Below are 12,958 nucleotides of genomic sequence, written 5' to 3'. Positions count from 1 at the left end.
TCGTGGGTTTGAGTTGTACCTTGGTTGCTGTTCAGTTCCCCGGCCCCGGTTGGGGTTGTGCGGAAGGCAACTGATGTTTTTGTTTCTCTCTCTCTCTCTCTCTCTCTCTCTTCCCCTCCCCTCCTCCCTCCCTCCCATCTACCTGAAGATAAATGGAAAAATATCCTCTGGTGAGGGTTTAAAAAAAAGAAAGTAAAGAAAGTGAAGAGAGGCAAGAGAGAAGCTAGGCTGATTATGGGCAAACAATGGACCCTAGCCCAGAACCAGGCCCTTGCTTCATATCCCTGGGTGGGAAATGGTACTGCCATAGAGGTTAAGGGAAGGTCAGGTATTATGAAGCAGTTATTTTGAGGTTGGTGATATGAAGCGCTGTCCTTACACTCTCTTCCTCTTATTCTGGTATCAGATGCCCGGTTACTAGTGTTGGAAGTCTAGTGGGTGTTCTTGACTGGAATGATTTAGATTTATTAATAATAGACCTTCAAATAATAATAGCAACTGTGTGCCAAGCACTGTGGTAGGCATTTCACAGGTTTTCTCTTAATATCATGACTCTGTGAGGAGGGTAGAGTAGAGCATTAGCCCTATTTTCCAGACGAGAAAACTGAGGCTTATAGGGGTTAGAGTGATTTGTCCAAGAGAATTCTTAAGAAGTCCTCAGTGTACAAATCCACGTAGCAAGCAGGTAACTTCCTGGCACATACGTCATTCCTGATACCACATTTCTCGTTTTCTCATTTAGAGTTAATAATTTCAGCTGGATTCAGTGTCAGTGGATTCTGTAGTAAGGCCACATACTGCTCCTCCAGAGGTGCTTGTTAATCTCTCTGGGTGATGGGTAAGCAACTTGTTTGTGATTACAGTATGAATCAGCAGTAGAAACTTCCTGGCTGATCTGACCTCTAGGCTGTGCCACCTGTCAGAACTAGAGCTAGAAATGTTGATGATGCCAAATTATTTAACAGAAAAATTTGTGCCTTTAATATGGTAATGGAGAAAGAGACTGAGAAATGCTTTCTGTTATTAGAGAACTTTCTGTTAGGGAAATGTGTAATAACTGAGACACTGGATTAAGTTCTCAAGTCTCGTGTTGATTCTGGGATCCTGAGTTCTGGATTTGAGCCAATGAACTAGTAGTCTTGTCCCTTGGAATATGTCTTGACAGTAGTTCTGGGCAGTTATTCTCACCTCTGGCTGTGCATTAGAATCTCCCGAGGTCCTTTTTAAAAAATAGGGATGTGTTGCTCTGGCAGGTTTGGCTCAATGGTTAGTGTCAGCTCGTGGTCCAGAGAGACCTGGGTTCAGTTCCTGCTAAGGGCACGTACCTTGGTTGCAGTTTGTCCCTGGCCCCATTTGTGGTCATGTAGGTGGCAACCACTCGATGTGTCTCTCTCACATCACTGTTTCTCTCTGTCTCTCTTCCTCCCGCTCTATCTGAAGATAAATGTGAAAATGTCCTCGGGTGAGGATAAAAAAAAAAAAATAGGGATGTGTGGGGCCCTTCTCTAGTGATTCTTTCCTTCTGGGTTGGGCTGTTAGGCCCTTACATCCACAGCTTTAAAGGTCTCTTCAAGTGATTCTGTTGTGCCACCAGAATTTAGAACCACCACTTTGAAATTTAAAATTTTCAATAGAGAAATGTTTCTCCCAGGAACTTAACTTGACATTTTGGTCTGCTTTCCAAAATCTAAATCAGATCATTTCATTGCTATCTCCTATAAGAGAAAGGAGGACAATTTTTACCCCTAAGTTATTCACATGTATATCCTGGCAAGTTGTCTATAAAACATTTCAAAAATAGTACTCTGAATTTTATCACTGGGTTCCAGGCCTGACTCTACCTTTAATCTTTAGCTGCCTGTTGCCTTGTAGTAGAGATAAGAGCCAACCTCTCACTTTATTTTTTTTTAATAGAAAGTTTTTGTTGTTAATATGTTTTTATTATTTATTTATTTATTTATATTCAGATAAAGTGGGAGGAAGAGAGAGAGAGAAACATTGACGTGAAAGGGACACATTGAGTGAGTGCCACCTGTATAACCCAACCAGGGCCGGGGACAAACTGCAACTGAGGTACATGCCCTTAGCGGGAACCGAACCTGGGTCTCTCCGGACCGCAGGCCAACGCTCTAACTGCTGAGCCAAACCTGCCAGGGCTGTTTTTATTTATTTTTTAGAGAGAAAGAAACATTGATGTAAGAGAGAAACATTAATTGAATGCCTCCTGCATGCCCCCTACTGGGTATCGAGCCCACAACCTGGGTATGTGCCCTGACCAGGAATCGAACTATGACCTCTCAGTCCATGGGACAACACTCAACCCACTGAACCACACTGGCCAGGCTTATTTTATTTTTTGTTAATCCTCACCAAAGGATATTTTTCCATTGATTTTTTTTTTTTTAATTATTTTTTTATTTTTTTATCCTCACCTGAGGATATTTTTCCATTTTTTGTACAGAGAGAGTGGGAGGGAGAGAGAGGAAGGGAGAGAGAGAGAGAAACATCGACGTGAAGGGACACATCGAGTGGCTGCCACCCGCATGACCAACCAGGGCCGGGGACAAACTGCAACCGAAGTACGTGCCCTTAGCGGGAACCGAACCCGGGTCTCTCCGGACCACAGGCCGACGCTCTAACCGCTGAGCCAAACTGGCCAGGGCTCCATTGATTTTTATTTATTTATTTTTAATCCTCACCCGAGGACATTTTTTCCATTTTTTGTACAGACAGAGTGGGAGGGAGAGAGAGGAAGAGAGAGAGAGGGAAACATCGATGTGAAAGGGACACATCGAGTGGCTGCCACCCGCACGACCAACCAGGGCCGGGGACAAACTGCAACCGAGGTACATGCCCTTAGCGGGAACTGAACCCGGGTCTTTCCGGACCGCAGGCGGACGCTCTAACCGCTGAGCCAAACTGGCCAGGGCTCCATTGATTTTTAGATAGAGTGGAAGGGAGGGAGAAAGAGAGAGAGAAAGAAGCATCGATGTGAGAGAGACACATCAATTGGTTGCTTCCCACACGACCCCAATTGGGGTAGAACCTGCAACCCGAGTATGTGCCCTTGACCGAGAATTAAACCTGCGACCCTTCGGTCCTTGGGTCAATGCTCAATACTGAGCCAGACCAACCAGGGCTCAACCTCTCTTAATTTTTTTTCTTTTAATTTATTTTTTTATCTTTATTATTGAAAGTATTACAGATGTTTCCCCTTCTCTCACTTTAGATGTCTGGCTTTATACCTCTAGGTAAGTGGAAGACAAGATGAGGGAGTTGATTTTAGCAACCAAAATCATAAATTCATATGTGGTCAATGTTGCAAGCTGTTTTAGAAATAGCACTTCTCTGTCCTTCAGGGAGCAGTTCTATAAGCATTATGAAACTATTTCCTTGCCAGTGTGGTAATAAGTGACTAAAATGAAAACAACTCTTTTGGTGAGTCCCAGCTTACTTTCTTGAGCCCTCAAAGTGTAGAATCTGGTTTTACCTAAATCTGTGCAAACTATTAGGTGCTTGTCTGAAAGTATCAGAGTCAAATGCAGGATCATCTGAAACAGTCTTGGGTAATGAGGAAGTTTGGGCAATATGTGTTTTCTGTATATACCTCTTCTTTTCATAAGACCTCATTTGTTCTCAAGGTGAAGTTAGCTGGGGTTCTGTATCTCTGAATTTTCTGTGTATTTGAGATCTTATAAATGAATTCCATGGGTTAAAGGCAAGGCAAAATTCTTATGGGATCTGAATCCTCACTTTCCTTTTTTTTAATCCTCACCGAAGGACATTTTTGCATTTATCTTCAGATAGAGCGGAAGGGAGAGAGGGGGGAAGAGAGAGAGAAACATCAAGTGGTTGCCACCCACACCACCCCAACCTAGGCCAGGAACAAACTGCAACCGAGGTATGTGCCCTTATCAGGAACCGAACCTGGGACTCTCAGGTCCGCAGGTCGATGCTCTAACTGCTAATCCAAACCGGCCAGGGCCTCACCTTCTCTTTTTAAAAGAGTTTTTATTTTATTTTAATTTTTATTGATGTTGGGGGAGGGCATCAATGAGAAAGGACATGGATTGGCTGCCTCCTGCATGCCCCCACTGGTGGATTGGGCCTCAATCTGGGATTGTGCCCTAACAGGGAATCCAACCAGTGCCCTCTTGATGCACGGGTCGATGCTCAATCACTGAGCCACGCCAGCCTGGCTGAAGCCTGGCTTTCTAATAGTTACCACTGATGCCATGTTTGACAATAACTGTTGCTAACTGAAGAAATTGATAAAAGTCTGTTTCAGTAATTCTAACTTCAGCCCTGGCTGGGTAGCTCAGTTGGTTAGAGTATCATCCTGATACGCCAAGGTTGTGGGTTCAATCCCTTGGTTAGGGCACGTACAAGAATCTACCAGTGAATGCACAAATTCTAACTTCAGATTGAACTCTGGTCACTTTCCCTAACTAGGATTTAAAGGTAACTGGTAGGAGTGAACTTAGCCTGGCAGTGTTTCTGTGACCATCTGTTTTCTGTTTGCATTGTGACCACCTGACATGACTATTAGCTTGTCTACTAAGTTTTAGCTTGGTTAAGTTTGGAGAAGATGATATATCCTTCATTTATCCCATGTTGTTGGCAGAGTGTGAGATGATTGCTGTCAAAATTTGGAGTGTGGTTTACCAGCTCACGTTTCCTTTTCTCTGAAAATATGCTTTACCTTGGATTTATTTAGTCTGCTGTAAAATAAGTTGATCATCTTACTTGTCTAGAAATAGATTTTTCTAGGTACTTAGTCTTTTTATTTATTTTTGTTACATTTTGTTTTTTCTTTATTGATGTTAGAGAGAGAGGAAGGGAGAGGGAGAGAGAGATAGAAACATAGATGTCAGAGAACATTGATTGGCTGCCTCCTGCATGCCCTCAACTGGGGATTGGACCCACAACCTGGGCATGTGCCCTGACTGGGAACTGAACTGGTGACCTCTTGGTGCATGGGTCGATGCTCAACCACTAAGCCACACTGGCCAGGCTAGTTTTTATTTATTTATTTTAATATGTTTTTACTGATTTTTTATTTTTTAGAGGGTGAGAGAGATAGAAACATCGGGTGAGAGAGAAACATGGATTGGCTGCCTCCTGCAGGCCCCCCACTGGGGATCGAGACTGCAGCCTGGGCATGTGCCCTGACTGGAAATCGAACCAGGACCTCTCAGTCCATGGGCCAGTGATCAATCCACCGAGCCACACCAGCTAGGCGGTACTTAATAGTTTTTAAAATTACCCAAATTATAAGTATATAGAACAATAATTCTGTATATTGAAGTCAGACTCTTCGAGGGTGAGGCCTGAGCACAGGAATCCCGTAGAAGCTCATTTGGATAATTCCTGCGAACTGGTAAAAGTGGATAGTTCCATTTTTCAAAGTTAACTGTCATTAACAGCCTGCTGTGTTACCTTTCTAGACATTTCTGTTAATTACATATATATGTTTTAAAATATGTTTTTATTGATTTTTTAGATAGAAGGGGGAAGGGAGAGCTACAAACATTGATGTGAGAAACATCGATCAGCTGCCTCCTGCACGTCCTCCACTGGGGAGCAAGCCTGAAACTCAGGCATGTGCCCTAATGAGGAATAGAACCAGGACCTCTCAGTCCATGGGTTGACACTCAATCTACGGAGCCACATTGACCAGGCTAATTACATGTTTTTAACATAAAGAGGATTAAGCTATATATTTTATGGCTCATGCAGAATCCTCTTGACTTTGTAAACCACCACTCCCTATTAGTTTGAGGATAAACCTAATGGGTTACTTCATTAAAAGTCCCTTAACTTCCACTCTAAGTTTTTGCTTTTAAGGCCATCAAACTAGTGTGCAGACTTGATTGGTCAGATTTCCATGTTGAAATAAGACAACATGGAGTGAGCAAAAGGACAAGAATGTTAATAAATTGGTCTTTTTTTGTCCAAAGACTAATTTGGAGACCTCTATTACTTTCAGTTTGATTTAGTTGTGAATGGTTCTTCAGATAGGTTTTATTTTGCTTTTTAAAATTTTAAAGCTGGTAAACTTTGGCACATGTTAAATATGTCTGGCGAGGGTTCTTTGTTCAATTTGGGACAAAATAATCTACACAGTTCAGCTTCCTAGTAGGAAAAAATGGGCAAAGAACTCAAACAAGTTCTTTACACAAAATACAAATGGCCAACAGACTGAAAAAAATGTTTGTAACTAATCATCAGAGAAATTAAAACGTTTTTTTATCCTTACTCGAGGACTTTTTTTTGCATTTATATTCAGACAGAGTGGGAGGGAGAGATGGAGGAACAGAGAGAGAAACATCGATATTGGAGAGACACATCCAGTGGTTGCCACCCACATAACCCCAACCCGGGCCGGGTACAAACTACAACCAAGGTACATGCCCCTAGTAGGAATCGAACCTGGGACTCTTCTGTCAGCAGGCCGATGCTCTAACCACTGAACTAAACCGGCCAGGGCAGAGAAATTAAAATTTAGAACAAGAAATTATTTTAACCATTTTGTTTCAGAAAGTTTATTCAACGCAGTATTATCAAGAATATAGGCCCTGGCCGGTTTTGCTCAGTGGTTAGAGTGTTGGCCTGCGGTCCAGAAAGACCCGGGTTTGATTCCCGCTAAGGGCATGTACCTTGGTTGCAGTTTGTCCCCGGCCCTGGTTGGGTTGTGAGTGGCAGCCACTCGATGTGTCCCTTTCATGTCGATGTTTCTCTCTCTCTCTTTTTCTCTCCCTCTCTCCCTCCCTCCCTCCCACTCTATCTGAACAAAGAATGGAAAAGTATCCTCCGGTGAGGATTAAAAAAAAAAGAATATAGTGAGTTAGACATTCTTACAGTGTCGTTAAATGTAAGAAAATAGGTGTAATGGTTCTAGAAAGCAACTTGTGGATGTGTGAAAGGCTTTAATGATTATATTTGATCTGCTTATTCCGCTTTGAGAATTTGACATAACCATATACACAGGCCTCTGTATAAAGTGGCTCCAATACTATATTAAACTAGCAAAAAATGAGAAGCCACCTAAATGTACTGCAATAGGGGATTGGTTATATTATTCTGCAGGTAAATTGGTAGATGATAGTGCAGCCATTAATCATGCTTTTGAAGAGTATGGATGCATAAACATGCTCATGGAGTAATAGGTAGAAAACAGTGTATTTTTGTACACCTGTCATTTTGTGGAAGATGTGTGGCATGTAGATAAAGTGGAGAGTGAAAGGAAATGAAACACTGTTTATAGGTCGGTAGTCTGTGAGTACTGGCAAATGTAAATTATTCTTCTGGATTTTTTTTTTTTTTTTTTTTTTTGGTATATGCCCTCAGTGGGAACCAGACCCGGGACTCTCTGGTCCGCAGGCCAATGCTCCAACAGCTGAGCCAAACTGGCCAGGGCTGGATTTCAAAATTGGACTTATATTCTTACAATTGGAGAAAAAAAGCTAGAAATATTTTATTAAAGGGTTTAACTATGGTCTTAGATCTCAACTTCTCTTGTCAATTTAATATCTTCTCAGTTTGACCTCTATAACATATGTAAATATTGTTTTGCTTTTATGTATCTTGAATATCTATCTCTCTCTCTCTCTCTCTCTCTCTCTCTCTCTCTCTCTCTCTCTCTCTCTCTCTCTCGTGCCTGCGCCTAGGCCAAGCTGTTGCAGTATAGAATCTAGCGATGTTGTAGTAATTTAAGGAGAAAATCTCTTCTATCCTGCCTCCAGATAAAGTACTTTTCCCTAATGTGGATAGGCTATTCCTTTTTCTATTAGTTTTTTCTGAATCGACTTTTACGAGTAGTGGTTAATGCTGTAAAACTGAGACTGTGGTTTGATCTGCATAGTATTCGTCCTGAGGGAGGGACCCTTTAGGTTTCCTCATTAAAAACAAAAAAAAAACATCTTACTATATTATGTCTTGCCCAGTGCACTAATGCTCTTGCCCAAACCCAGAATTCTTGGAGGTCATGGAATGGCTCATTTAACCTTTTTTTTTTTTTTAAAGGAGTTTATAGTGAAAAAGAGTTTATTAGTGAAGCGATGCGATAGAGTGGTTACTCCACAGACAGAGTAGCTCCCATTTACCTTTATTTAAACACAATTTTGTTGGGAGGTGGAGAGCAATTGGCCAAGTGTATATGTCATTTCTCAACTAATTCTTTTGTGTTTCTTTTTTTTTCTTTTGTGTTTCTTGCTTTTAGATGGAAAGAACTCAAGTGGATCCAAGCGTTATAATCGCAAACGTGAACCTTACTGCCCCAAAAATGAAAATTTTAGCAACCAGTCCCGTCGCTCCAATTCACAGAAAAGCAAAACTTTTAATAAGATGCCTCCTCAAAGGGGTGGCGGCAGCAGCAAACTCTTTAGCTCTTCTTTTAATGGTGGAAGACGAGATGAGGTATGGGATTTCAGAAATGTTCTAAGCATGAGTTCTGATCCTCCAGTTTGTTAGTAGTTGGAGAGGGGGTGGAGCAAGAGGTGGAATTGTAAATAACCAAAATATTCTTCACTAGTTGAGGTTTAACTAGATTTGGAACTTTGCCTCCTTTTCTCCCTTGAAGGTTATGAAAATTTCCTTGAAAGAAAAAAATATCATGAAATGTGAGAAATTATAGCAAATTTGTAGTACCTTAATTTATATAGTTGTTTTATTGTCATGCTTGAATTATAGGTTATCTTTGGAATATTTAGATAATAAAATGACAGTTAATGACATTTGCCCTATAGTATTTAGCAAAATGTAAAATGCCGTATTTTTAGTCACAGGTACTCTGATTTTAGGAGTTTCTTAGATATCCTTCTGTAAGGGCATAAAGACTTATGTAGAAAGGACTTCACTGCAGCATTATTTTATAGTTGCAAAATTTAGGAAACAACCTAAATGTTACCACCAAGGGACTGGTTAAATAAATTATCCTGCTGTTTGAATGTTCCCATTCTATGTAACCGTTATAGACTAGGACAGATTTAATGAATGCACTCATGGAAGAATTCATTCATTCACCAGAAACTTACTCCTTGCCTGCTGTGCACCACATACCATTTAGGAGTCTGGAATACAACATCAAGTGGAACATTGTCTTTCAGGAGCTTATATTCTAGTTTGGGGAGACATTAAATAAACCATTGTATAATAAATCTGATGGTAAGTGCTTATTGAATTAAAAAAATGAAAGTAGACGGAGAGGTAAAGGGGTAGAGAGTAATAAAGAATGTAGTTTAGAAGGTGACTGAGGAAAACTACTCTGAGGAGGTGAATTTTTTTTTAATCCTCACCCGAGGACATTTTCCCATTTTTTTGTTCAGGTAGAGTGGGAGGGAGAGAGAGGAACAGAGAGAGAGAGAGAAACATCGACGTGAAAGCGACACATCGAGTGGTTGCCACCCACACGACCCAACCAGGGCCAGGGACAAACTGCAACCCAGGTACGTGCCCTTAGCGGGAACCGAACCCTGTCTCACAGGACCGCAGGCCGACGCTCTAACCGCTGAGCCAAACTGGCCAGGGCTGAGGAGGTGAATTTTGATTAGAATACTGAATGAAGCAAGGGATCCCACCATACAATTTTGAGGAAAAGTGCCCAGCCGGTGTGGCTCAGTGGTTGACTGTTGACCCATGCACCAGGAGGTCGCTGGTTCAATTCCCAGTCAGGGAACATGCCCAAAGGAGTTGGCTAATCGATGTTTTCTCTCATCGATGTTCCTATCTCTCCCTCTCCCACTCTCTCTAAAATAAATCAATAAAGTAAATAAATAAATAGAAGGAAATTGTGTAATTATATGGTATGTCACTGTATTCACTGTATTTAATCATAAAGATCGTATACTATGATTCTGTATACATAGAATATATGCATAGAATGCCCCTGAAAAAGAAAGTCTCTTTTGCCCTTTTATTCTCTTCAGATTTTTTAATTATATGTGCAGGTGCTGTTTACTAATCTCTGAATTTAATTAAGCAGAAAAAGCCTTAAATTTGCATTTTTTGACCCACTAATTTCTACCAGACATCAAAAGAAATAATTATAGGTGCCCACATATTTGTGCCCAAAGATCTATCCAAAAGTGTTTATCATCGCATTATTGTGTTACATGATGGAAAAGCTACATACAATCTGCCCTACACTAGGGGATTATAGTATTCCCATAGAGTATAATGATGTATAGCTATTTAAAGCGACTGTGTATTATTAGCCCTGGCCAGTTTGGCTCAGCGGTTAGAGCGTCAGCCCGTGGACCGGAGAGTCCTGGGTTTGGTTCTCGCTAAGGGCACGTACGTTGGTTACAGTTTGTTCCCAGCCCCTGTTGGGGTTGTGTGGGTGGCAACCACTGGATGTGTCTCTCTCTCATTGATGTTTCTCTCTCTCTCTCTTCCCCCCTCTCTCCCTCCCGCTCTATCTCAAGATACATGCAAAAATGTCCTCGGGTGAGGATGAAAAAAAAAGAAAAAAGTGACTGTATATTAATATTTAGTGTTATGGTAAAGTGCTTATTACATTGAATGTGGGATTCGAAAATGCAGTAGCTGACTTACAGCAGTATATGTACCACTTCAATTTGGGAATATTAAGACTGAAAAAGACCCCAAATGATTTCTCCCATCTTTGTTTGCAGTGATATTTCTCATGTTTGTTGCCTCTTTCTAAACTGTTTCTGGGTCTGCTGATTGGGTTTATTTCTGGACACAGCTAGTCTGCCTACATGTTCTAATTCTGTCAGTTTTAATTAACCACGAATAGCAGTGTGTGTCTTAGATAGGAGGTCTCTGGCAGGATCCTAAAGCCTATGGCAGTTAGCAGCGGCCTACATGCCGCCTCTAGAGTGTAGTTCCAAAGACGTGCTTTTGCCAGAAACAAACCAGAGAACAAGTAGCTAACAAGAGTGAAGGTGTAGGAGTCCTATGGGCCTGTCAAAAGATTAATTCAGTAAGTAAATGTTTGTGCTTCAAGATAGAGGAGTTCATTTTGTCATTTAATGGTTAATTACCACTTAGCAGGGCAGACTAAACTAAGTAATTGTATGTTAAAGGCTTGTTTTCCCCTCTCCACTTCCATCTACATTTTGGGTAGACTTTTGTATTACCACCTCTTAGAAAGATTGTGTACTTTAAGTCTGTGTTTTGTCATAGAAGGAGGAGTTGTGCTATTTTCTTCTATAAATCAGTAAGTGTCATCCTAATGGAAATACTCTGATTTGTTTTCATTCTCTCTAGGTAGCAGAGGCTCAACGGGCAGAGTTTAGCCCTGCCCAGTTCTCTGGTCCAAAGAAGATCAACCTGAACCACTTGCTGAATTTCACTTTTGAACCTCGTGGCCAGGCAGGTCACTTTGAAGGCAGTGGACATGGTGGCTGGGGAAGAAGGAACAAGTGGGGGCATAAGCCTTTTAATAAGGAGCTGTTTTTACAGGCCAAGTGAGTATGGCTTCTCTTAGGAAGAAAGTGAAATTGAGCCTCTGGGCAGTTGTGCTGAGAAGAAATTGCTTTTAAACTACTCTGGGAGAGAGACAGAAAGGGAGTTGATCTGGTTCTTTTTTCTATTTTTGTTTTTTTTCCTGCTTTCTCTTTTTCGTCTGGCTAGTGTTGAACACCCATTTTCCAAGTGAATGTTCTTGGTGCTTAAAAGTAAAGTAAATAAATAAATAAATGCTAAAATTAAATAATGCTTTAGAGTCATGATGAGGTAGTAAAAATGTTTGCTTTGGAATTGAACTCAGATTTTAATCTTGTTTTGGCTTTTGATCTTTGGGTAATTTACCTAATCACTTTGAGATTCAGCTTCTCTGTAAAGGAGCAGAGATTGCATAAGGGAGAATTGAATGACAGGTTTGAGTGCTTGGCATACATTTGCTCAAATACTGATTCCCTTTCTCTTTTGTGGTGTTATAATGTAAGATTTAACCTTGGATCTAGACTAAAGTGACCATTTAGTACTTTATATAAACTGGTACTCAAATTATTGAGTGAGAATAGCCATTTCTACTGCCTTGAAGATTAGCCATGTACCAGAATTTCTGGGTGTGAGGGGGCAAGTCGGGTTTCCTGCTGGTTGAGGGAGCCACAGTATGGGTTAATTTTAGTTCAAAGGAGGCTAATAGACAGCTTGGCTGGGCTTAGAAGCAGAAAAAAACAGAGTTCATGGATTTAGACTCCTACCCGCTGAGTCTTTGGGTTCCCTTCAGAGCCAGGACTCAGAACTGAGTTCAGCGCTTGACAAACCATAGCTGCTCATGGTCTGCATTTGATTTCTAAGTGAAGAGATGAATTTCTTTTGAGGGCTTGTGGGTGGATTCTGACAGTCGGCCTTTTCCTTGTCTTCCTCCCTATTTCTAGCTGCCAATTTGTGGTGTCTGAAGACCAGGACTACACAGTTCATTTTGCTGATCCTGATACCTTAGTCAGTTGGGACTTTGTGGAACAAGTGGTGAGTAGCTCAGCTAAGTTTATAAGCTGTTAGTGGGAGAGAGAACTAAAGAAAGAGACTGTGATTGTGATGACACAGAAGCTGTTGGCTGGATTTACTGCCATTGCCCTTTTCTGTAAGCCCTTACTGTGGATGTTGTCTAGAGATCAGCCCTGGTTTCTCCTGGAGTTCATTTTGTGCTAATTGGTGTTGACTTGCAGGACTGGGGAGTTGGAGGGCCCTGAGCTGAAGCAGTCCTATCTACTACCTTCTTTCTCCTGGGAAGAAGTGATCAAGGCAATATGTGAGGGGCTCTGGTTACCCTCCTGACCCAGAGTGGACTCATTATATGGACATTGCTTCATTGGTGGTCATTTGTAGTAATCAGTATCAAATCAGGCCTCAGCCTTGTGGCTGGTAAATGAGCCACATAGATGTACTTCTGTCCAGGCCACTGCTATACTTGTTTTTGATTGAGATTATGAGTTCTGGGTATCCCCTTGCCGCTCCTAGGTTATATGATGTAAAATACATTTCA

General features: G+C 41.3%; 1 protein-coding gene across 4 annotated transcripts in view; it reads left to right on the top strand.

Annotated features, from left to right (window-relative positions):
* The window catches only part of RNF10 (ring finger protein 10), a 36,138-nt gene that overhangs the window by 4,020 nt on the left and 19,160 nt on the right, over positions 1 to 12,958 (top strand). The window contains exons 1-4 of one of the 4 annotated variants that reach the window (XM_036277225.1): positions 820 to 838; positions 8,222 to 8,418; positions 11,233 to 11,432; positions 12,351 to 12,441. In XM_036277225.1, the coding sequence (XP_036133118.1) occupies positions 835 to 838; positions 8,222 to 8,418; positions 11,233 to 11,432; positions 12,351 to 12,441 (492 nt within the window). In that variant the 5' untranslated portion in view covers positions 820 to 834. Of the gene's footprint in view, positions 1 to 819; positions 839 to 3,189; positions 3,252 to 8,221; positions 8,419 to 9,027; positions 9,166 to 11,232; positions 11,433 to 12,350; positions 12,442 to 12,958 lie in introns of those variants that run through there. The other 3 variants (XM_036277224.1, XM_036277226.1, XM_036277223.1) reach the window with 3 other exon arrangements.

This window comes from Molossus molossus, unplaced genomic scaffold, assembly GCF_014108415.1.
Source record: "Molossus molossus isolate mMolMol1 unplaced genomic scaffold, mMolMol1.p scaffold_m16_p_22, whole genome shotgun sequence".
Lineage (NCBI taxonomy): Eukaryota > Metazoa > Chordata > Mammalia > Chiroptera > Molossidae > Molossus > Molossus molossus.
This window is presented reverse-complemented; position numbering and strand designations above follow the sequence as displayed.